The sequence below is a fragment of the Rissa tridactyla genome, chromosome 16 (assembly GCF_028500815.1).
Source record: "Rissa tridactyla isolate bRisTri1 chromosome 16, bRisTri1.patW.cur.20221130, whole genome shotgun sequence".
Lineage (NCBI taxonomy): Eukaryota > Metazoa > Chordata > Aves > Charadriiformes > Laridae > Rissa > Rissa tridactyla.
In genome coordinates this window covers 240,514-265,801 of record NC_071481.1, presented here as the reverse complement: position 1 = coordinate 265,801, position 25,288 = coordinate 240,514, and the positions used below count along the sequence as shown (strand labels likewise).

General features: G+C 40.7%; 1 protein-coding gene across 12 annotated transcripts; it reads left to right on the top strand.

Moving 5' to 3' along the window:
* The first annotated feature begins 13 nt into the window (after positions 1–13).
* On the top strand, positions 14–24,023 carry PER3 (period circadian regulator 3). Of its 12 annotated transcripts, none has more exons than XM_054222427.1 (22): positions 14–402; positions 1,490–1,641; positions 2,214–2,329; positions 3,222–3,423; positions 4,457–4,505; positions 6,229–6,371; positions 6,740–6,818; positions 7,555–7,661; positions 7,908–8,064; positions 9,033–9,135; positions 9,563–9,688; positions 10,729–10,855; positions 11,900–12,044; positions 12,662–12,789; positions 13,275–13,460; positions 14,069–14,320; positions 14,834–15,570; positions 16,670–16,847; positions 17,437–17,617; positions 18,218–18,368; positions 20,115–20,232; positions 22,717–24,023. In XM_054222427.1, the coding sequence occupies exons 1-21, from the start codon at positions 137–139 to the stop codon at positions 20,214–20,216; spliced, it is 3,687 nt and encodes a 1,228-aa protein (XP_054078402.1). In that variant the 5' UTR covers positions 14–136; the 3' UTR covers positions 20,217–20,232; positions 22,717–24,023. The 12 variants fall into 12 exon arrangements, 11 of the variants coding, with proteins under 11 accessions (XP_054078402.1, XP_054078398.1, XP_054078401.1 ...); XM_054222423.1 differs by having other exon boundaries at positions 9,030–9,135; positions 13,278–13,460; XM_054222426.1 differs by having other exon boundaries at positions 9,030–9,135; positions 14,072–14,320.
* The last annotated feature ends 1,265 nt before the right edge of the window (positions 24,024–25,288 follow it).

Sequence of the window (25,288 nt, the reverse complement as noted above, 5' to 3'; positions counted from 1 at the left end):
GCGGCGTCTCCCGCGTCCCCTCGAGGCCGCGCCGGTGTCTCCCGCAGCAGACCGGCCGGGCACGTCCCTGTCCCGGAGGCTGAGGGGCTGGGCCGAGGGCCGATGCCCCTGCGCCGCGGCGGTCTGCGGGTCGGCGATGGACGTGCGCGAGCTCCGGGGCGGCAGCTCGCAGCGCGGCGGGCCTTGGCCGGGGGCTGGCGACGAGCGAGAGGAGGCGGTCAGCGCAGCCGGACCGGAGCGAGAGCGGCGGGGCGCCGCGGGCCCCGGCTGCACCGTCTGTGCGGGAGCCGGCTCCAGAGGGAACGGGCTTAACGGGCCGAGCTCCGGCGGGACCGACCCCTGCGGCCGCCGGTCGAAGGGCTGCTCGGCGGCGAGTTTCCAGAGGCAAAGCAAAGTTAACAGGTAACTGGCGACGGCGCGCGGCACCCGCCGTCCTGTGGCCGGAGCCGGGGCAGAGCCCGCTGGGGCGGGAGGAGCCGGCGCCGCTCCCGGGGCCCGCCTCGCGGAGCGCCCCGCGCCTTCCTCATCGGCTCTTTGGCTAATTATTAGATTGGCTGATCCAGGTACGTCAGTGGCCCTTTTGTGGCTTCTCTATGTACTCAGTCTAAAGACTGCATTTGGCAGCAGTAAAGCAGAAATTACTTAAATAATATTTTTCCCAAAAGTTCAGAAATTCATTGGTGTGCTAATTTATTTTTTTTTTATTAAAAACAAAAAAGCGGTTCAAGAGCTATAATTTATGCAATGTTGAACTGGCATGTAAGGTTAACATGCAAGACTTGAACTCACTTAGTAATTTATATAGTAAGAGAATGATACTAATAAAAATGCCAAACGGGCAAAAGTTATTTAAAATAACGGTGTTCGTATCTCATTTGTAGGATTAGAATCGATCTGTGTTTTGGGATGTTTTCTTATTATTTTCCAGTCAGTGAAATAAGTAAAAGTAAGAAAAGGGAGATTTTGCTTGCAGCTGTGGAGGCCAACAACTCTGTTAAAAGTATAATAAAGACCCCTGAATCGCGTGAGGAATGAAATCTTTGCATCAGGTGTATTTTGAGGACCTCATGTTTCCCTGAAGTGATTACAATCAGATGCACACTTCAAGGCTAGAAAAACACGTATACGTAAAGAATCAGCATCTACTGATGGTATTAACACCATAAAGATTTAGAAAATCTAGAGTAAACATCAGCTTATTTTTAGTTGCTAAGCATCTTAGCAAGCAGATTGGTTATGATGTGACTTTGCGGTCCGTGACATGTTTGAGCTGAAAAGGAGCAAAGTAGAGGAGAAAAGATTAAGTAGCAAAGAAGTGAGAAAGACACAACGGAAAATATAGTGAATGAGCATTAGGATATTTCTGAATATCCTGTGACTCTGTGGCTAAGCCCATAAAATGTTAATTTAGTGAATAATTTTAATTAGTTGACAGAAAAGAAGCTCCTATACCAGAAGTCTCCGGTAAAGTTTAACTTCTGTTTTACAGTGATCAGCTGAATTGGAGCCAGTCTCAGAGAGATCTGATGATGATGATCCAAGAAATGAAAAGATGTTTGCCTGAAGAGAAAAGGAGTTCCAGCAAGCCCAGTACCATCAGTGCTCTCAACTATGCCTTGCAGTGTGTCCAACAGGTCCGAGGTATGTGTGGAAAAAATCTGGGAGCTATATAGCAGCTTGGTTTGAATAGATGTGTCTGGCAAATAACATAAAAACAAGTGAAAGCATTGCAGTTATCCTGCAAACAATTGACTTTCTGAAGCACTGTGGGTTGTTTTTTTTTTAAATAATCTTTTCTATTGACATGCCCACCTACTGCTTCTCCTTTCTTCATGATCCTATAGCTAATCGGTGCACTGCTGATAACTTTCTGTGTATATATTGAAAAAAACAGCATTCCCATCCCACTTCAAAAAATTTTTGGATAGTCTGTGTTTTCCAAGAGAACTGAGTAGCTAAAATTGTTCTTTTGCCATCATGTCCTGTACTTTCTACTTCCGCATGCTCGGCTTCTGTAACATTAATAGTCTCTCCAAGAGTATAATCAGTATTCCTTTTTCCTTTGTCACTACACAGACCTTCCTCATCTTACCTTGGACTTCACCAAAAAGATGACAAAAGTACAAGGGCTGTAAGAAATACTTTCAAAATAGTCTCCTTACTGACTTCCTTGTGTTTGTTTTGCTTTTCCTGTTTTTTTTTTTTTCAATTAGCAAACAATGACTTTTTCCAGGCTCTGAATGACCGAAGAGCGTTTCAGACAGATGTGATGACATACAGCATAGAAGAGTTGGTGGCAGTTGCATCTGAACATACTCCAAAAAACACTGTAAGGAATTCAGGCACACTCAAGGAGTTCATCACGTGCCGTTTCACTTTCCATTTAGTCTCCTTATATCGTTTTGTGGAAATAGAATCTGTAAAATTAAAAAGCCTTTAAGTTTTAGCCAGACAGGCCTTTGTGTTTTAAAAGGTAGATCAAGACTACTTCTTATCTGTTCTGACTCAGGGTGTACCCAACAGCAGTAAGTGAAGACATACCTTTTCTTCTTTTTTCCTTTTTTTTTTATTTTGCCAGAAGCGACAAATATCTTTGAGAACCTTATTTGAGAATTCATTTGCAGCACAGTAATCTCTTGAGACGGACTTAGCAGAATGTTTTCAAAGTTGATCAAGTTCATCGTTGTGAGAGACTTTGGCTTCTGTTTGTACTCCTGGATTTAATTTTTTTTTCTTAATTTGCAGAATGTGTCATGCTTTCTGGCTCTGCTTTAAAGAAAAGAGTGGTTTTTGATATTCAGTACTGTTAGATGCGGCATCAGAAATATTGCAAATGCTTTCTACTTGAAAAGTTCTCAGAATATTTTTATATGGGGAATTGTAGTGAATACTCTGAAATTTGGGGAGAAGTGCGTGGAGTGATAACCAGTCATTCTGAACAATGATAAGCATCATTGTAATTTGTTTCAGTTTTGATATTGTAGTCTTATTAGCATTTGTAAATCGTGAGTAAGCTACTGTAGCGTTGAAGATTGTAGTAGCTCATGCAGAACGTTAATTGGACACTTAAGAACACATTTTTGAACCTCTGTCTTAGGTTGCAGTGTGTGGTGGGTTTGGGTTGGTTTGTTTTGGAGTTGTTCTGGTTTTGTTTGTTTATCCTTACAATACTGCTACCATGCGTTGTGGGAGGATTGTCTTTAACGATGTTTATTTTGCAGGACACATTTGTGGCGGTGTTTTCCTTGCTTTCGGGACGCATGGTGCATATTTCTGAGCAGGCAGCATCCATTCTAAACTGTAAGAAGAAAGTGTTGGACTCCTCCCGGTTTGTAGAGCTGCTTGTCCCTCAGGATGTGAGTGTGTTCTACACACACACCGATCAGTCCCACCTGCCGCTTTGGAATGTGGAAAGTCAAGCAGGTGGGACTTGGCAATGCTCTTAAATGCTTTATGTGTCTTTCTGTCTTTGCAGAATGAGGATAGAACAGTTCATTTTAAAGGCTTATGCTAGCTATACACATAGGCCACACTTGTTCCCCTTCTGCTTTGAAAACTTGCGTAGCTACGCAGCTGGCCTCCTAGAGGCTTGACTCTTACTTGGGGTAGGTAAAAGGCAGATGCTTTGTTGTTTTGCGTACCGTCTTACTCATTGCAAATGTTTCTGCCTTTTTAAAAAGGAACTAAAGGTCTCATGGTGAGTTTAAGTTGTTTAACGTACATCTTACAGTTGCTTAGGTGATTTGTCTTTATGGTCCGCTTGCAGCCTGCTGTGAGCACAGCTCACTGAACCCAAGTTTTAAGCTGACTTGCTGTTTAGTGCTGGATGTGCCTAAATGATGACTTTAGAGTCCTATGTTATTTGTGAGCAGTTCAAGTGTAGCTCTTGTGCCCACCTCGCCGTGGGGCTGTTCTGCATCAGAGCTGGGAAGGCCGAGATCCTTGCTACCAAAGGATGTGAGGCATCAGAGGCTGCTGACGCTCACATGCCAGGGATTCCACAATTTGTAAGCCAGTCACGTGCCTACCCAGCAGAGCAGTGGCACCCCTATACAGTAGCTGTTATTTTCTTACTGTGAGCTGTTAATGAATTGTCCTCTCCCCATAACTCTTGGCTGCGTATAGTTTTTGATACGTGGCTCATAAAGCCAGGAATTTTTGCCTTTCCTTTCCACAGTGATGCACTGGCAAAAGGAGTTTTTCAGATCATATGCGTTTCCTCTGAATTTAGTTCCAGGTCAGCCATTTCTCCAAGAGTGAGTGGGCTGGAGGAGAGAGAGAACATTTGAGGTGGGAGCAGACTGTTGAACAGCTGATTCAGTAGCTAATAAGGAGCAGGTTGTGAGACTTCAGACTTGCTCAGAAAGTCTGGACAATGCAGAGTTTAAAGGATACTTTTAAGGTGACCTTTTTAAGGATATTAACTGGTACTTTCAATGTGTGTTCTTTTTACTAGCTTCTCTGTATGAATGTGCCCAGGTGAAATCCTTTTTCTGCAGAATCAGGCAAGTACATTAATACACTTTTATGTTTGTGAAGGCTGGGCAAAGGGTACAGTAGTGGGCAGAAAGAGTGTTCTGTTGTTAAAACTGACCAAAGTGAGCTCGTGGAACTCCATTACAAAATTGACTTATTGTATTTAATATTGGCATCCAGCAGGACATTTTGGATATCTTTCCCATAGTGATGCTTAAACTTGCATGGGGATAGAAGGAAAGCCTTTCATACGTGTTTCTTTTGGACCTGTCAGTTTCCTTCAGTACTGTTGTGCAGGAGAAGAATGATGTTGTGAAAAATTGCAGCTCCCCCTTCTACAGTTTAGAGTGCAGGCAAAAGGTGTTTTTGCTTAAGATTGCTCGAGAGTTTGTGACAGAGGCAGTAACAGAAACTCAGCCACCTGAGTCCCTGTATGAGACCTGAATCATGAGATACTACTTGCTGTCACTGTAGATGCAGTTTGTTGCTTTGTGCCTGGCTAATTTGGTGCTAAAAGAAGAAAGAAAAATTGAGATTGGCCTGTAGTCTTCAGTGCAGTTCTGTTTCAGACTCGGGTGGTCTCTTGATTTCAGTAAGAACTGTTTCCTTCTGAGCAGATATAAAACTTATTCTGTCTGTCAGTCAATCATTGATTCATTCATCTGTGTTTCAAAAGCCCGATTTCTAAATCACCTTTGTCTCTTGAATTGCGTAAAGGCACTTGGAATATCAGGACAGATGTCAACTTCAAGTTGGGGGAGCTGTTTGTAGGATACATAAAAGTTTTGCAAAAGTTTTTCTTCAGATTTTCATATGACATCTCTCCTTCCTTTATATAACAGATCCTTGTGATTATGTGGGCTTCATGACTAAAAAATATTTTCTCACAAGCACATACTAGGCTAATGTATGAAAATGGGTTTTTGTAGGTGAAACTCCTACTATATCCAGTTTCCATTTTTATCTTTTTTTTCCAAAAGGGGGAGCTGTTAGTAGTATTTCTTATGACATTAACTCCTCTCTACAAACATTTTACAAAGCTAAGTGTGGAATAAGAAAGTAACCTTTAGTGTAAGTGATAATGTCCAAACGTTCATCTCAATTCTTTCTGTCAGAGATGGGTAAGATACTGCAGTTATAACAGGTGAAAAAACACTTGCAATAGAAACAGGCAATTGCTAATGTAGTTGTTACAAAGCCCTGGTTAAGATCTCATCTAGGATGTTGTGTGCTGCTACTGCTCACACATGTTCATGGGAGGAGGACAGCAATCAAAAAACAGCAGTTATTTGTGAACCAAGGCCAGAGGGGTCTTATTTATGTAGGTCAGTGAAACAATACTTGTGAGAGACAGATTTTTTTTTTTTTTCCACAAGAATGGTACAGAATAAACAACAAACAGAAAAAGAACTGTTTAACTTGAAGGAGAGCACAAGATCAAATGAATGGTTCTCGTGAATTTGGACTGAGAATTAGCAAGTGGTCTTTAACCATTAGAGCGATGGCACTTCTAGAACAGCCTCGGAATGCAAGTATTGGAGGCAAAACACCTACTCAGTTTTCAGGGGAGTGAGATCAGTATTGCTGAATGTGTTGGCCTTGGATCGTGAGGGAGTGTGTGTAGGACCTCAGGAGATTCTGATTATCTGGGTCTGTGTGCTCAGCATAACTTGCCTGTGCAGGGCTCTCAGCCCTGGCGTAAAGTATCTGAGTCTTGAAACCACTGCCTTAATCCCTTTTACTTTTTCTCAGGGGTGGTAAAGATCAAGAACAGGAAACGCGTTGTTACCCCTTCCGAATCACCCCGTACTTGGTCCATGTGTGTACTTCTGTCCACGTGGATGCAGAATCCTGCTGCTTAGCTTTGGCTGAGAAAATTCACTCTGGATATGAAGGCAAGTCGGGAGACACCAGTGAAAAAACCAAGGCAATAGGAAAATGCAGTATATGAAAGTCTGCTTCCTTTGTTCAGAACTTGTGCTTGGGTAATCTCACCTGTGTAATTTGCAGTTTGTGTGTGTGTGCATGCATGTGAATCCAGAGCATCTGTGCCTTTTTGCAAGGCCCCAAAGCATTTGACCTCTTCTCACTATTTTTATTTTTGAGAAGTCTGTAACACCTGTTTCTATGAGTTACTGGTCAGAAAGCAGGGAGAAATTAAAAAGTTTGGGAGCCAGTAACTTTCTATCATGAGCAAAAGTAACGGTTAGGTTTTCTGTCTTGGTGCATATTTTGTTTCAGTGTATATATCTTTTTCTATTAGCTCCTCGAATTCCTATGGATAAAAGAATCTTCACCACCACTCACACCCCTGGATGTGTTTTTCTTGAGATAGATGACAGGTGAGATTTGAATCTTAAGACCTGTGAGGTGTGTATGGAGAGGTAGCAAAACATCCTTTGGTGATGCAGCTGGATACCGAAGTAAAGTTGTTGAACTGTGCAGTTGGCAATAGTAAACTAAACAAAGTAGTTTTGTGTTAGTACTGTCATGGAAAATCATCTACTGTTCCATGGACGTAATCTCCTTTGTTGACTTAAAATGTGAATTAAACAGAACTGTAGTCAGTTTTTGTTATCCAGGGCAATGGGGACCTGTGGCGACACAGACAGTGTAAAACCCACATAACGCAAAGCTCTGGGGATCACAGTGTGGTGATGCAGCCGTACTGAGAGGAGTCATAAATTTGACCAGACTAAAGCTGTCTTCTGCAAAGCCACAGGAGTGTTTTTACAACACACTTTGCAGCATCTATGTCAGATTTCTTACTAACGTTTTGCCTGTGACCTGTTTCTTTAAGATCTCTTTCTTTATTTTTCCCCTCCTTTGCATATAGACAAGCACAAAACTGCCTGCGAATGTGAAAATCTGTTAGATCTCCAGGCACAGAAATGGTTGCCATCGGTATTTACATGTCTGCATTGGACTGGAGGATTATTAGATGGGCTGGAAAATGTTCTGTAGCCTTAGTTCTTGCCATTGTAGATCCTGCACGGGGACTTTACTGACAAGCAAAGGGTTAAGGATGTAAATACTCAAAACTATGTTATAATCAGTGATAATGTGTTTGGGTTTCAGAGCAGTGCCTTTGTTGGGTTACTTACCTCAGGATTTAATTGGGACATCCATACTGATGTATTTACACCCAGAAGATCGTCCTTTGATGATTGCTGTTCACCGGAAAAGTAAGTACAGGTGCTTTAAGAGGAATTCCTACTGGTTTTAACATTCTTTCATTATCATATTGATTGATATGTGACCGATCTGCAGTCTAGACAAAAATAAATGAATTAAAGCAACCAGCTTCAGGTCAAAGCAAATTCAAACCCAAAGTTTTAAAGGACCCCAGTCATTAGTGTTTGTGTTTGCACTACTGTGTCATAATGTAAAATAAACCTTATTTCTTGATTGTGTTTTGTGGCTTTTTTCAGTCCTGAAATTTGCTGGCCAACCCCCTTTCGAACATTTACCTATTAGATTTTGTACTCAAAATGGGGATTATGTTATACTGGATACCAGCTGGTCCAGTTTTGTGAATCCTTGGAGCAGGAAAGTGGTGTTCATCATTGGCCGACACAAAGTCCGGACGTAAGTCAGCTGTAGAATTGATCTATTAAAGTGCTTCTCATTGAATACTCTGCAAAACGAAACAGTCTCAGTACTGAACTAGAGACATAATGTTGCTCCTGCAGTCTGACAACTACCTAGCATCTGTCTTGCAGCCCATTCCTTCAGAATAGCATTAGTCTTGTTTATTAAGTATGAAAATAAATAAATCAGTTTGAAGTAAAAGGCAGTCAGATCTTTTTTAGCATATATTTTTGCACATGGTTGATGTCCAAATACTGTGACAATGGACACGTCTAAATCAAAATACCAGTTTTAGACAAGCTGAGTAAAAGCTGAAAAGAAATGTAAAAAGTAGATCACACTACAAATAATTAGTTTACATTTATTCATGATTGGCTCACAAAAAAAATGTTACTTGATGGACATGTAGCCAAAATCACCTTCTGGCTTGTTTTCTTCTGGAACATTCACTTGATACAGAATCTAAATATTTACCAAAGTAACCTGTTTTAAAAATGCAATTAGTATTGAACGCGCAAGTTAGTTTTTCCTTAGTTTCCAAGAGATTTGGAAATATGACTGTCTGCCTTCCTCTTACTTGGTTTCTCTTGTAGGAAATGGCTTTTTGGGGTGACCTTTTGACTTTTCAAAGTGATCTTTTATTCAAGATTTTATGGGGTGTGAATTTGTCTTCTGAGGGAAGGCGGCAGAGGGGTAGATGCTTGTCAGCCTTTACTGGGGTCACTGTGGTGGTGGTACTGACTTCCCCGCAGCTTCCCGTGAAGCGCTGCTCTCCTAGCACCGCCCTGCTCCCCTGGCAGAGCTGCTAGTGGAACAGATTACATCCCTTTGCGTTGATTCAGCGAAGCAGTCAAAATAAAATAATGATAATTAAAAAAAAAAAATCTGTTCTAACTCTTTTTATAGCTGGCTTTTCTTCATCAACTTAAAATTAACAGTGAAATTTTGTTGGCTCTCTCCAGAAGCCCTCTGAATGAAGATGTCTTTGCTGCAAGAAGTAAAGAAATGAGCAGTGTTGAGAAAGAGATAAGAGAATTGCAAGGACAAATTTACAAGCTGCTCCTGCAGGTAAAGAAGAAAGAATTTCAGAACATTGGCTGGCCTTCTGAATGAGAGGCTAAAGAAACGTGGGTCTGTTTAGCAGACTACTTTGGGGATGATCTGTTAAAAGGTCTGAAAGGAAAGTTCTGATTGGAGACAAGCTTGTGTGACAGCATTAAAAATATGGCTCTGGGTTGCCCACCTCATTAGAGAAAAATATTTTGTTTGACATATTTGCCAAGTCATTATATGGAAGGATAAATCTGCATCCTGAAACAGCTTTAAGCACAGTAGAGAATTTTTCCCAAGCAAGTGGTAGAGCCCAGAGCGATACTGACTTTTCACTTAATTTTCTTTGTTTACTTGAAGTTCTGTGTTGCAAAGTGTATTATTCCCTTCTTTTTGTTCTCAAAGAGGATGATTTTTTTAAGTGCTATTTTTTTCCCTCATACAGCCAGTGCACAGCAATGTTTCCAGTGGTTATGGAAGCCTTGGAAGCAGTGGCTCTTATGAGCACTATATCAGCATAGCGTCTTCGAGTGACTCCAATGGGAATTGCGCAGAGGAAGTACAGGAACCAGTAAGTCTATAAATGAGTCACTGCCTGCGGAGTAGTAAAAGTACGGTTTTAAAAATGAAAATTTTTATCGTGTACATGTGCACCACTCATCGTGAATTTTACTGAAGTGGGAAGATATAGCTTTTTTCAAGCCAAGTGTACTTCAGTTGGTTAATTACAGAATGCTGGCTTTTGGTTTTTGCCCTTAATTTTGCTGACTAAAATGAGCAGATAGCTACTACGGTAGTTCACCAAAGTAAATTGAAGACTTGCTTAAGATCAGCCTTCTCAAAGAACCAGTGGACTCGGAGAAAAAAGTAGAAGAACTTTGCAACCAGAAAGGGGATTGATGCATGTGAAAGGGTTTCTGTTTGCTTGGGATTGTCTGATTTGTTTTAAAAAGGGCACTAGAGGTACAGCGTAAACTGCTATAGAAGAGAGTGGAAACAGTACTGTCCTAAAACAAACATTACAATTACCTAGTTTCCTTGTGAGGCTCCTGGGTAAGTCATCAGCTTATTCCCGCTCTCAAGGCTTGCATCAGTATCAGTCTCCCAAGTAACAAGCGATAGGACAAGAGGAAAGGGCCTCAAGTTACGTCAGGGAGGTTTAGATTGGATATTAGGAAAAAAATTCTTCACTGAAAGGGTTATCAAACACTGGACCAGGCTGCCCAGGGCAGTGGTGGAGTTGCCATCTCTGGAGGTACTGAAGAGCCGGGCAGACGTGAAGGACACGGGGTAGTGGTGGGTTTGGCAGGGTTATGTTGATGGTTGGACTCTGATTTTAAAGGTTCCTTCCAACCTTGACGATTCTATGATCTGTGATTAAAACATTCAAATGTTAAGGCTGTTTGAACTTTTATCATAGTTAATTTAATTAAATTAACCATGATAATTAGATTAATTAAATTTACAAATACCAATAGACACCAGACTTAGACTGACAGTCCCCGCTCCCTTTCAGTTTGGAGAGTACAAGAACCCAAACCCTTCTTAACAGTCTCCTATGGCCTCTTTTTATTAATTTTATTCTGACTTCACATTTTCACGTATCTCAAGATGACATTGCAACAAGTTTGCGCAGATGTCAACCGGATAAAGAATCTGGGACAGCAGCTGTATATTGCGTCAAGGAGCAAGCCGCAGAATGGAAATGATCAGGCTGTGGGCTCAGAAATGCTAGGAGGTGAGCTAATGTAATTATGATCCTTAAGGTAACGGGAACTCCTGTGTATCTATAGCCATGTGTTTTGCTAGCTGGTGTTATGATGAAGAATTTAAGATAGTGTTTGAGCATGGCACGAATGTGGGAGGTGTTTTGTTGTTTGTTTTGTTGTTTTTTTAAAAGAAAAAATCAACTAAAAAAAAACCAACCCCACCCCAAAAAAACCTCAGCAGATACAATAACTTTTTAGCTGGTCCCTGAGATATAGAGGAACATATGCGTTCTTTCTAGGTTAGTATACTTTTACTTTTTCATTTTAACATTTTCTAGTGAAAATGCAGGCTAGCTTGTAGCAAGTGTAAGTCTGCTATGAAAGCTTCCCGTAGCTACTTCATGTGGGGTCTCAGAAACAATCCGTAGGGTTGAAAACACTGCCCCGCTTCCCACTGAAGTAGTGGTTTAGTTATTGAGTGCTTAATATTATACTAATGTACATTATTTGCAGTTAGCACCTAGCACAAATACATGGAGAAAACTGGATGCTTCCTGAAATATCATAGGAATCTGTATTAAACCATTTTGCACTGTGATACTCTCTACAAAAGTTTTATAATTAACTCCAAGCCTTGTTGGTAAGAGGACTGCATTGTGAATCTTGCTACTACTATGACCAGTGTATCTATGCTACAAAAAGCTGTAAATTACTGTTAAATAACAGGTTGAATTCTATGATGTATAAATTGAGAGAAGAGGAATATTTTGTTTACAACTTAAATACAGTATATTATTTTCTATGCTGTTTTCTTCGTGTTTACTGGTTGTTCTGAGTGGATGTTTAAGGTGTTGTGTGGGGTTTTTCTTTTGAGGCATTCTTTCCACTGCCTCGAAACGTGTCAATTGAGAACAATTTAGTATTGAGAGCTGTGCTGTCGTAGGCCATGTGTTCCTGTATTTTATATATATATCTCTATATCTATCTCCTAGTGTATATATATGTGTGTGTCTCAGTGGGGGTGGTGTTTAGATGCCTTTGAGAGCACTCTCTGAGGATTTCTGCTTTTCTAGGGAAGAGGCACGCTGCTTCCTGTTTTCTTCAGACATTGAGAAGCGATAGCACAGAAGAACCAGGCAATGCATTTTATGATGATTCAAAGAAGACTCCGCGTGTTCCTTCCTATCAGCAGATCAATTGTGTTGATAGTATCATCAGGTAATAAACTATGGAGCGATTTTAGTGATATAAGTTTAAGATTAATTGGTGGAAGGTAACTGGGTTTTCAGTTGTGAGATAAATTTGGGATTGATTGTAAAGTTTTCTGCCTCTCTGGGCAATCCATCCCAAATTTCAGTCAATGTGAGTTACACAGTAATGAATAGTTTAGGGCCTAAGATTCTGTTTCCAACTATTGACATTTGTCTACTGGTAGTTTCACCGTTGGTGCAATAGGAGTTTAAGAGAATTTCATTGGGCATAATATGTCAATGTCTTCTCAATATGTGCTTTGAGTACATCCATATAAAACAGAAAGTTGATATAATTTGTCAAATGTCAGTAATATTTAACCAAGTGGATAACATCATCTTTTTTCTTTTTTCTTTTTTTTTCTTTTTTCTTTTCTTTCTTTTTTTTTTTTTAAGAGTAACTGATAGATTTTATTTAAAATGCTCCTCGGAAAGCAGATATGTGTCCAGAGCTTCCTGCAGTGAATTTAAAATACTAGTTAACGACCCCTGGATCTCCAGTTTGGATTGTTCAAATGTTTGTCTCTCCAAATGGAGAAAAAACACAAAGTAGGGAGAGCTTCCTGTGATATGCTTTTATTTCAGATACCTAGAGAGCTGCAGTATTCCAGCATTGAAAAGGAAATGTAAATCTTCTGCAAATACATCATCGTCATCTTCAGAAGATGACAAGCAAGTCCAGCAAAGTCAGCAGGAAGTCGAGGCATTGGAAGGTAGCACAAAGTATACTGACAATCATAATAGAACCGCAACAACTGATTTATTTTTTTATGTGCCACTATTGTACGTTCCAAGGTTGATGTCCACTTTTTGAATTGTTGTCACGCTAACAGCACAAGTATTTTGGTTATGTGGTAAACACTTGCTTACCTTGTCTAGATCTCACAATTAAGCATAAGCTACAATATTAAGTCTTTGAAGGTAGAATGCATCAAAAGAACTCGTGTTTGTTGTTGCTAAGCGAACCTTCTGTGGCTCAGTCATTTTGTACCGTGTTTAGTACGTGCTGACATTGCACTGGCATATGAATGTTGAGTGTTAACATTTATTTGTATGTAAGACTGTCTTACCTAATAGTCTGCATAGTTACCGGTTGTTTCTGAACAAGTCAGACTCAATGAATTGGGAGCACAGTGCTTGGAAAGAAATTCCATATAGAAACTTTGTCATTTACCAATAGATACTGCTATCCTTTCAGCAGATAATTCCCAAACTCCAAAATCTGCTGATCAGGAAGAGACGCTGAAGGACCAGGCAGCCGCGGGCGTGGTTGGAGCTCCTCTGGCAGACCTGACCCTGTCCAACAAGGCTCCAAGTGTGGTGTCTGTCACCAGCCAGTGCAGTTACAGCAGCACTATAGTGCATGTCCCACACCCCGAATCAGGTAGTGTTCACACTTGCAAAACACCACCTCACGGATTTTTATATTTATACAATGTTTTCAATCTGAAGTACACAGTGAGAAAGTTCTGTCCATTTTGAGATACTCTGAAATATAATTAAGGTACGTCTAGGGGCACTGCGAAGAAAACTTGAGCCTGGAAATTTTTTCGTTATTTTAATAAAACCTAGTTTTAACAGAGTGCTCTATTTCCTTTCCCCTTTAACTTCATCACATATATCTCAAACACAATAATGCACTTTTGGCCATTGAGGATTAAAATAAAAATAACTTATGGGCCAGTGTTACTTCATTTTAATGCAGAAAGAAGCATAAAAATGAGTATTTAACTACCATTACACTAAGAAAGTAGGAAGAAAGAAGTGCCTCTGTAACTTCAAAGTGAATTTTAAGTTTTCCAGACAATGCAAAGTAATCTGCTGAGTTTATATTTGAGTGTAAAGGGTGTTTTCTCCCCCCGCCTCTGCAGCCTCTATCTGCTTGGTAGCTCAGACGAGATTATTTTCTGTGTAACCCTCTGGGTGTTGTGGGAGTTCACACCAGAAGGCCAGAGCAAAGAGTGAGTGATTTATTTTCTTCCCTCTTCAAAGAAGTGACTACAATGGAGGATACCACTGTTGGAAGTGAACAAATTGAGCTGCCTCCTGTGACTGCTCAGAATCTCACTGCAGTACCTGAGGACTTAAAGCCCGTTGGGCTAACAAAAGAGACGCTGTCAGCCCACACTCAAAAGGAGGAGCAGAACTACGTTGACAAGTTCCGCCAGAGGATCTTGCTCTCTCCCTTTAGGACTTACCTTCAGCAGGGGAGCAGAAGTAACAACGGACATTCCTGTGGCCAAGGTAGGCAGCAGCTTTGACAAACAGAGGCATATTAGATGATTTACAAAGACCGACCTAACAGTAGAGTCTGGTTCTTGGTATGATTTAGTGAGTATCATACTATGGCTGCAAGCGGAATACTTCCCAAGGCTTGACAACAGCATTGCCCGCACAGGTGGTCTGCTCCGTCTTGGATGTTGCTATCGTAGACTTTTTACAAAGCAGATAATTATTCCAAAAAACCCTGCAAATCCCAAGTAGTTTACTGGCTCCCCTCGAAGGAATGTAAAAGATTTGATTGGAATAAGCCAAAATGATTGATAACAAAATGGATGACGTGAAGGAAAATATTGTGGATGTGTCGGCAAATCCATCACTAGTGTATGGGAGAATTATGCAGAGGAAAGTCAGCTCTCAGAATAAGCACACTCAATTATCTGTGTGGTTTTTCTCTTTTTTTTTCTTTTTCTTTCTTCTTTTCGCCCCCCTAGGTCGGTCATTTCAGTGAATGTGTCTATTTTTCTTCCTCCTTAGGAGATTCTCCTTCAAAGCAGATGAGCCCAGCTACCTGTAAAAAAGGCAAACATGGAAAATTCAAGCGCCAGAAACCTCAGAGACAGTCCTCAGAAAGCCACTCTTCTAGTAAAAATAGAAATAGTCTTCCATGTGAGAAGGGAACAATTCAGAAACAGTCGTTCTCTCCCTCAGAAGTGTCCTATCTGAGCGCCTCCAGTATGAATGTCCTTCCTCCTGTGGGATTTCCTGGCTGTTCGGAACCACTATCTAGTTTTCCAGCCTCTCCTGTAGGAGAGGAGCTTGCCATTCGCTCATTAAAACCTGAGCCCATGTCATTGTCACAACTATGCTGTGAAGCACAGTCGTGCCCAGCACTTTATCCCCCAAACATAGGCACGTTTATGGCTGTATTCTTCCAGAGTTTCCCCATGTATGCTCAGGTGCCTCAATACGTCTTTCTTCCCAGCCCTCTGTGTGTTTATCCCCCCTCTTCATATCCATGCACTACGCTACCTCCAGCTCCCTGTCCTCCTGCTCCATCACCAGTGGCGCCATGTTCTGTGGGTCAGCCCTTTCCAGCCTCTCCTGCCGCATCCATGGAGGACCAGCAAGAGGGCCAGCGTGACCCGGCCCTCCTGCTGAGTAGCTCACGGAGCAGCTCCCCACTACAGCTGAATTTGCTTCGAGAAGAGCTGCCAAAACCTATGGAGCTTTCCATTAGTACTGATGTGAAAGCACATGCAGAACCTGAATGTGTAAGTAACAGATTTTTAACGTGGAGGAGAAACCCTGACTTTCATGGTGTTCAGTCACCACAACCAGTGATGATGATCTGTTTCAGGGTCACCAGATTTTGCTAGCTGCTTTTTCCAGTGGCTGTGCTGTGTAGACTGCAGGGCACAAATAGCACAGGAGGCGGAGAAAGCTGGTTTTACTTGCGCCTGCGGGAACTCGTAACAGTACAGTGTTGGCACTTAACAAATGACAGAAATGTGAGATCTGGTGTAGGCTGCCACAAGCCGCTTTTGCTCAGCGTTTTGGCTGCAACCTTTTCAATTAAATTGTCGGCAGCAATTGTGGGCTTGGGGCTTTTGTGCATGTGGAACCTGGTTAGTGCTGCGCAATTCGCATCCTTTTTCACCCAGTCCCACAGTCTCTGTGGAGAACCAAAACAAAGGGAAGATACACTTCTAATTACTCCCTCTGTCTCCCAGGGATGCAGCTAATGAACGAAGAACAGGGATCCGTGTGGGTCGGTTTCCGTACATGGGCATAGAAAAGGCCTCTCCAACTTCCGCGGTAAACTCAGAGGCAGGAATCTGAGCTCTGCAGGCAAGGAAAAAAATGCTGGCTCCTGAATCCAGATTGGGCTGGAAAGGCTGGATCAGCTGAAACTGCAGGGTAGGGTCCCGAAAGGGGAGTTGTGTACCTGTAGCTGCTGAAGCGGTGAGCTTTACACAGTGAATCAGGGGAATACTCTCATTTTCCCTGTAGTCCACCATTGTTTGATGTGTGTGGCTGCTTCATGCCATCTAACAGGACGTGAAGGGAACTGACTCCTGCTCTCTTGTCAGCAGAAAATATTAACTTAATGCAACAGTACAATATCTGGACCCAATGGGGAAGGATCTACAGCAGAAATCAGTAGAGTCCAGATGCTTCTTGATTTCATCCATGAAGAGTGCTATCCTGAGTTCTAGGTGGCCGTTCGTTTTCAGAGCTAGAAACTCCAAACCTCTTGAATTCATATGAGAACTTAGTCAACATGTGACAAATTCAGTAAATGCATGAACTTCGTTTTTCAAACTTAAATGTAACTTCCATGAATGTGTTTGCTTTGATTTTTGTCTCCAGAACAATGATCCAGAAGATAGTGGTAACAGTGCTAGCCATTGTGCTTCTAGTGAGTTTATCGACCGCTCGCTGTACGAGGACTCGCAGTCGGGTACAGGTTCAGCAGCGTCAGGCAGCGGATCAGCTTTATCTGGTTCTTTAGGCTCTCGCTCCAACGAGACTTCTGGTTGTGGCACAGGTAGGAAAGTTCGAGATTTGGATGTTTGGTGCTAGATGGCTTGCCAACGTGTTGGTAATTCATAACAAGATCCTGTAATGGGAAGTCCCTGTAAGAGGATGTGTAGTCTTTACTTTTCACCAGCTTGCAGTGTTTGAAGCCAAGTTTGTTTCAGTCACTGTAGTTCAAAGTGGGAATCTAAGCAGCTATTCCTTTAACCTGTAAGTCACTCTTTCATTTTGCTCATTATCACTTTTCTCTGCATTAGATACTGGCTTACGTCTTATCTGAGTAAAAGTAAATCTGCCTAGAGCAGGAATTCCTGAAACAGAAGCAGAGAAGCTGAGTCAATTAATTTTGAGAAGAGTAAATAGAGCTTTGGAGATCTTGAGTAACTTAATAGAATGCGCTTTATCTTTGAATTCTCAATAGGTAGTAATCACTTGCTAGAGCAGTCATCTGGGAGTACCTGTGTTCATATTACAGATCCGGCTCACAAGAATATGCTTTTCTGTATATATAAAGAACTGATGTTGGTTTACTTTTTGTGCTGAATTACTAGGATTTCTCAGGCATATGAATTCATTTATTTTTTCGTGGTAATTCTCAGCAGGTAGTGGCAAAAGCAGCAAGTATTTTGCCAGTAATGATTCTTCTGAAGCTTCCAAAAAAGAGAAGAATCGGGAAGCAGAAGAAAAAGGGACAGCTCATAAATCCAAACATGAGTCAGCCTGGGTGATGATGGATCACACACCTGAGCGAGTTCTAATGACTTACCAAATGCCCAACAGGTTGGAAAACATCAACAATTTCTGACATGTAGTTTGGAATAGTGCATAGAACTGTAGAACTAAAAATAAGACCATGGGAATAGTGCACATACACCTTCTTGGAGTTTCGTTGGTATTAATTTACTGTTTGTGCATTTTATGCCCTGGTTATTTCCTTTTGTCAGTTTTTTCCCCATTTCCCCCATCAGTTAAAATACGGTAACGCGTAACCTTTTTGCTGAAGTGGTACGGGGATTGGTTGTTGTCCTGTACTTCGAATGCATAAAGGTTGCTTGCAATTAGCTTGTATATAATTTGTAATAAGAGTCCATATTTTTAAAAAAGAACACCAAAACAACAAAACAAAAAACCCCACTGCAAACACCAAAAAAACCCCAACAAAAACAACCACAAAACCCCCACGCACAGACCAGTGTTGAAAGAAGACTTATAAAGCAAGTAAGGTAGTTTCTATAGTTTCTGTAGTTTCTTTTCAATGGCTGATGATGTCTAGACTTCAGCCATAGGTACTGGTGAAGAGGTTCTCCCAGCGGGGTTATAATCAGTGCCTGCCTTGCTTCATTTAGTACAGCTGTGTTCACAGGTGTCCGTTATCTGCAGAATAAAAGAGGAAGTTTTAAAGGAGGATCTGGAGAAGCTGACAGTCATGCGGAAGCAGCAGCCTTGGTTTACGGATGGGCAAAAGAAGGAGCTTGCAGAGGTGCACACGTGGATCCAGACCCAGACTGTCCCTCTGCAAATCAGCACCCAAGTAAGGAGTTGTGAAGGAACGCGCTGTTTGTTCGTGCCTTGGCTAGCCAGGGGCAGTACCATTTCTAACCGATGCAGTCTTACAGCGCTGGGGTCAGTGATGTTACTTGTAAACATATGAAGGAAACGAACTTGAGTACGCTAGCCAGATGAGAAATGCCAAACTACAGGTTGTTCCATTATAATTTTTTGCAAGGTATGCAAATTCTGTGTAGGAACCACCTGTAGCAAAGTCCCTTCAGTAACAGTGTTGGATGAATGGGAACAGTGTCATGCCCTCACAGAAGAGTCCATATCTAGTGACGGTTTTTCTGTTGGTGTTAGATTTTTTGCTTTTTTTCTTATGAAGTTGATTGCTGCTGTGATTTAACAGCATATAACACTGTAACATTTGTGAAGATTAGAGCAAGTGCGTTGAAGCTGAAAAACGCTCATGATCACAGAGGAGGCTCAGGCGTACAGTAAGAAACAAAAAATAGCAGGCATTTGTAGGTGGATTCATTCTTTAACGGTTTTGGTGTCTTATGCCTGATTATTTTATCTGGTATAACTTTAAGGCACTCTGATAAACTACTTCTGATTTATATTAGTATGTGTTAGAGAATATTGTAATCAGTTTGAAGTGCTCACAGGTGCTATGGAGAAGAAAAGACCAAGGCAGAACTAGTCCTACAAAGATCTAGAGCTCCACTGGTGAGTTGTACAGAAAATGTCAAGGCACAGTGGACTCATGTACTCGTGCAGCAGGAAAATCTAATGTCTGTTACAGCACTGCATGCTCTATGTGCTAGTATTTTCAAACATGGCATTCTGAGCTGTGGTGTTTGTTCTTAGAGCACAAAAATTAAGAAGTCTACGTCCATGGCTCTAGAACAAGACCAGAAAATTAGTCTTTGTTTTCCTAATATCTTGTTGATAAAAATCTTGTGGTTAGGAGCACGTGTTTGATTCAGATGGCAAAATTGTGTCTAGTGGTCTTGCAGAAAATTCGCTTGAATGTTTACATCTCAAATGTTGAGAGATGTATTGGTATGCAATTACAAATATTTGATATCTAAGGTGCTAAAACTGTTCCTAAGCACTAGGTCATGTTTCCAATATACATTGTCATTTTCTGAATGCAACCAGGCTTCTGACAGTAGAAAGAAACGCGGGCTTTCTGTTCAAATACTTTATTTCAATACCATTGAATACCATTTCAATACTTTATTTCATTTTATTGGATACCATTTCATATAAATAAAATACAATATTCAATAAAATACTTTATTTGATAAAATACTTTATTGAATACCATTTCAAATATTTTATTTCAATACCAAAGAATACCATTTCTCAAGAACAAGAAAAATCCAGTCTGTCCATACACTCGGGCGTTTGAGCCTTTTTTTGTTGGTTGGTGTTGTTGCTGTTCATTTGGCAGTCCAAATCCTTAATGAGCAGCTTGCTTATAAAACTGAAAGATAAGGCCTTCAAGTTCAAGAAGTCACATGCCTTTTTATCTCAAAGCTAAAACTGTATGTTCCACTAACCAAAGAATTCATTTCTGAGACAAGATAAGTTGGAGGTGCAAGTACCGGCTTCTGAAAACAAGGTATTTGTATAATCTCTGCTTTTAAAGAGACTTCAGTCCATTGGTGAGAGGTTTGAAGAGATTGCAACGTATCATGCTGCCAGGATTTGACTCTTTGAAATATACTCATAAGAAGGAGGATTTACATTACTGTGTTCTTGTTCCTTTTTAAAGGGCTGTGTTACGTGTGACATCAGGGAAGCAAGTTGTGAGGCTGCAATGGCTGATGAAAATATGGAAAACAAGGGAAAATCGCCTCCAATCCTGCAACGCTGAAGGCATCAGCACTTGTGTCAGTAAAACTGCTTGGTGTAATTCCCATTCTCTTTTCCTCTGGCTTTGCTACGTACTAGTAGTGAATCTATCTGGCTCTCTCTTCCCAACACAAGCAGTTGCACACGCGAAACTAAATCTTCCTGCATTACTCCTCCACTCCTGGCATGGCTTTGAAGACAGTGTTTCACGGGGAGGCTATTTCCCTTCCCAACCTCTCAGACTTGGTGCAGAACGGGTTACATTTCTAACTTTTGATTGCTCAACTCTGAGCAAAATACAAAGGTTTTTTGGGTTTGGCTTGTTTGTTTGAACTTGGGAAGTAAGAATCTGAGAAGATGCAGTGGTTAAGGACCTACAGTGAACCTGACAAATGAGAGCACGTTTACTTGCCAAGTGAGGCAGACGTGTTGAAACCAGCATTGAAACCAAGCTACAACAGAGTGCTCTTCATTTTTGTTTGTTCAGTATTTAAAGGCCTAAACTGAAGATCCTCATACTCTGAGGCTTTAAAGTCACTGCAGCTGGTTCGAGAATCCAATGTGCTTATTAATGACCAGCTGAAAACTGACCAAGTTATTCTGTATCAAAATGCCTTTCACCAGCTTGTGCCCAACAAATAAGTGTTTTGGAACCAAGTTGTTTTATAGCTTTCACTTTTAAAGCTGCATTTCTCAAGATAAGTGTTTAGAATTAATTGAGGGTAACTGGGTTGCAAATCTGTTAGAGATTAAATTATAAATATCAATCCAAAAAAATAGAAGTAACAATTCAGGAGTTATTTCCTTACACAGGATCTGCTTTTTAATAAGAGACTTGTGGAAAACCTTCTCTATCAAGGAACCTATAGCCTAGTTATCAATTCAGGTAGCTACATGCAGTCTTTTGTGTTGCTAGTGCTCTGGAAGGAGATTTGCATCTTAATTTTTTTGTTGTTATATTAGAGCAGTTAGATGACTTGAATCCAGACAGTGAATGGGAAATTTTGAGCCATTTCCCTGTTTTGTTTTTGTTGTGATGCCAAAAACAAAAAGAGCTTGAGCTTCGTTTCTTCTGCTTTCTTGAAGGGTCATATGTTGTGGAGCCGAACTTGAACATCAAAACACATAGTCATTATTTCTTATCACTGTTGACTTCCTGTACGAGCTTTAACCTCTTTCTTTATAATGGAGTCCTCTGACTGTTGAAATCCATGGACAAAAAATGAGTTTGTGCATAGTGTGAGTTCGTTATACGGAAAGTGGTAACCACTTTCTCTTTCAGTGTGTTGAAGGACTCGTTCTCGCGTTGATAGTTCTAGCTTAAAGCTGAATGTCTCAGAGTGCTCTTCAAGCAGGACACGCTTCACTAAAACCAAGCAAATTTTGTCTGATTTCCCCTTGGTTTATCAAAGCTGGATGTAATCAGATTTTCCTTGTGGTGTTATTAATCACCTTAGCCTTCTCAGCAAAGAGTTTTAGAATGTAACACATTATTCACTCTTCTGTTCTGTGTAACTTTCCTGCTATGTGAAGGATTTTCACTATTTAGTTTCGCTTACTAGTAAGCCTCAAGTTCCTGGATAAGTTAAAAATACTGTGATCTGCAGATCATTGAAGGAAAACTATATTTATCTAAAGGGTTTTGTTACTTTTTAAAATCAATTCAGTGACAATCTTTGTCATTAAAGCTTATTTCAGGGAAAGATTTTTTACAGAATTTTAAGTTTTCGAGGCTAATTTGACTCAGGCAGGGTTCTTTTGGTTATTTTTGTTTTGGTTTGTTTGTTTTTTTTTTTTTTTACTGTATGCTTGCCTGCTCTGTTTATACATATTGCTTTCTCTTCGTCTTTCATTTTTTTTCAGCTTGAACTTGTTTTTTTCTGAAGTGTTGTAAATCAGCAGAGGACCACACATCCTCAGTACTTTTTGTGTTCAAACTTTAAATGCTTCTTAAAATAGGAGCCTTCAATAGGTGTTTACATATATCAAGCTATGTACTCAAGTAGGAGAATGTGGGCAATACCTTACACCTGTCCTAATCTATTTCCAGCACTTCTCAAATATGGTATTCTGCTTTATAACCACGCTGCCTAAAATATTTGCTCTAAAACATGTAATAAGATGCTTTGTGTATAGGTTCTTTTCTTAATTGGGAAGGTTCTTAACTAACTTAACTGTCAAATTAGAGTGATGCACTAGAATCCTTTCTAGTTAGCTGTGCTTAAATTAAAATGACTGGTTTTTTCACTAAGTCTTTTGAGACTTAGTGAAATACTTTGAATACTTCAGGTAAGGACAGCCATCTCCTTCCAAGTAGTTTAAAAGTGTAAGCCAGAAGTGGAGTTTAGACAATCAAGTCCTTTGTTGTACATTATTTCCACTATTTGTTTCCTGAGTATGAAAATGAGGTGGTTTGTGATGTCTTAGCAGGCATAGATGTCATCCGTTTTATAAAACAGTGGACGTGGTTCAGGAGAATGGTAATACGTACCTAACACTTGAATAATGCTTTTCATTCATAGGTCTGGAAACATGTCAAAAAGACAACTATCATTTTCGCAGTTGTATAAACAGAGGCAGAGACACAAAGGACTTGCACAGATGCGTAGCCCCAGTTCATACCAAATCCGCGAGTATAATTCGGGGATCTTCACTCACTGTGTCCTGTGCTGTCCTCGCTGCAAGTGGTCAAGATGTTGACCTGTACGTAGAAACTTGATTGTATTAAATGTATTTCATGTTTGGAGATGTTAACCCTTCTCATACCCCCCTACTACTATGAATTTGTGCCCCGTAGGATTGTACAGCAGCAGAAATCCTAGACAGTTCTTGTAGTGCTGTGAACACCAGGCCCTATGACCATGTGTAATGAAGGTGCGCGTGCCTAGGAGTTTGAATTCCAAGTTTGTAATTCTGGCTGAATCTTGGGTGCAGGATTCCTTGTCTGTGGCTACACTAGTCCTGGATTACGGAAAAAAATGGTATGGGAGAAGAATACCATGAAATTAAGGGGTGAATCTGTGCCATGTGTGACAACAAAACTAAATTATTTGCCCAAAAATACAGTCTTGGCTGTAAAACCAGGTTTAGGACAAAAAACGGTTTCCCAAGCTACTCTTTACCCTGCTAGAACCATAACATCTTGCAGTCAAATGCCTTATCAAGCCTTTTGGGAAGGACCTCATTTCCGTAAGTTTTCAGGAGCCGGTAGTTACTACTTCAGCTTATATTAACCTTTCAGTCTTTGCTGGAGTAGTCGAAGTGAGATCCAGTTCTGATCAGAAAGACCACTGGAGTAAATATTGCAGCCAGATTTGCACATGTTATTTTGTTTACGTGACTTTGTTTTGCCTGGCATAATTAAAATGTTGCAGACAGTTTACAGCTGCTTGGAAGGTCACTTTTTTGGTGATCAAAGGGAAAACACATTAAGTACGGTAAATGATGCGGTTACTACCCCCTGTGGGGGCATCAGCAGTTTGGAGCCCCTTGATGGATTTCGCTGGCAATTTTTTTGTTGCATTCATAAATATAGAATTATGTTTTTAAAAGATGAGTTGATGTGCGAATATTTTCATGGCATTGCTATGAACAGGAGGGACCCCAGTGTATTTTTTACAGCGTGCAATAAGTATTTGCTGAATATGTAATGTATTGGTAAGTTTATCTTCCAGCTGAATAGAGTTTTAAATCACAGTCGAATGACTTTTTACATCAGTTGATAGGAATATTTTATTGAAATAATATTCAGCTGTGGTTGAATTTACAGTTGTGATTTTTAACTGTACACTTTAAAGGAGCTTCTGTTTTTATAAATAAAAGTGAAAAATACGCTGAAAAGAACTGTTTCAAGTGTGTGATTACTTTTGATTGTTTGGTAATTTCTAGAAAATAGACTTTTAGGAAAATATTAATTACATTTTCCTGATTGTACATAGGTGTTGAGGTTGTGCGTACAGTGAAAATAGTGGTGTAGTGGCTGTTCATCCTGGCTTGTTTGTGGGGTTTTTTTATATCTCAATCTACCGTACCCATTTCAGGATGTGTTATTTCCTTTCTAATTGCATCCCATGAAGGGCAAGTACCTTTTGAATGTAAAGGATTATATTTGGATGTGTAAACTGTTGGGGTTTGGCATGCAGGATTTAAAGATTCTGTCTCTGCTGATTTTGTTAGAAAAGGTAAATAATAAACACCCTGGGAGCAGTTTGGCTCCCCCATGCTAAAATTTGTGTTCTAGAGGGAGGTACAAAGAAAAAATTCATAGGTTTAATTCATAGCCAAGTCTCACAGAGCAATAAAGTTCTTAACTAATTGCAGAGAAACAATTTACTCATCTTTTTCTGCTTTAAGGGACTTTAGAGAGAGGTGTGGTCCAAAGTTCTTAAAGCAGCCTGCAGGAGAAAGGCAAAGTCACTGCAGGGAGTACAAGGTACAGACCAAAAGATGTAGCATCTTACTAAAATTGGAGAAGAAAGAAGTAATCTTAAACAAGTGCGTAACTAAAGGTGCTTCTGGCAAGGCAAGGTAAGTGATGCAGTTCCTTTAAATGCAGGAATCGCGAAGGCGACGCTGGGTATGTTTTTGCTCATGGCTTGTTAGTTTTTAAAGGTATGATTTGCTCATTCTAAACATACTTACAAATGTGAGCCAAATTAGGTATTTTTGGCTCAAAACTTATGAGGAGAAGTGAATAGAGTTGTGAAATAAAAACGTTCAAGGTGGTGCTATGTTTTTATTTGGAGATCTGGGCGGTGTCAGCCTAGCTGCGGTACTGGTTTGGCGATAGCAGTTCTCCTCCTGTCAGCTGAAGTTCTCACTGGCCGTTAAAACCCATAGCTCTCACCTCTGTGTGGGTGTCAAAGGTGAGCTGGAAGAGGCACTTGTGTATTTTTGGCAGACGGTGGGAGATAAGTGTTGGACCTGTGGTTTCTTCCCTCCAACCTCAAAAGGACAGGGACCGTAGCCATTCTGCAGTAGGGTCGCTCTGTGCTTGTGCTGACTCTGGGGGTTTGCATTGCTTACCGCTGCTGTGCAGCTCAGGTGGGCGTCTGCCTCCTGGCTCCTGTTTGCCGCTCCTGTTGGGGCCTGAGC

Coding starts and splice junctions, on each gene's coding strand:
- PER3 (XM_054222422.1), top strand. CDS start 137: ATGGACGTGCGCGAGCTCCGGGGCGGCAGCTCGCAGCGCGGCGGGCCT. Junction 403..1,489: donor AGGCAAAGCAAAGTTAACAG/GTAACTGGCGAC, acceptor TCTGTTTTACAG/TGATCAGCTGAATTGGAGCC. Junction 12,045..12,661: donor TGTGTTGATAGTATCATCAG/GTAATAAACTAT, acceptor CTTTTATTTCAG/ATACCTAGAGAGCTGCAGTA.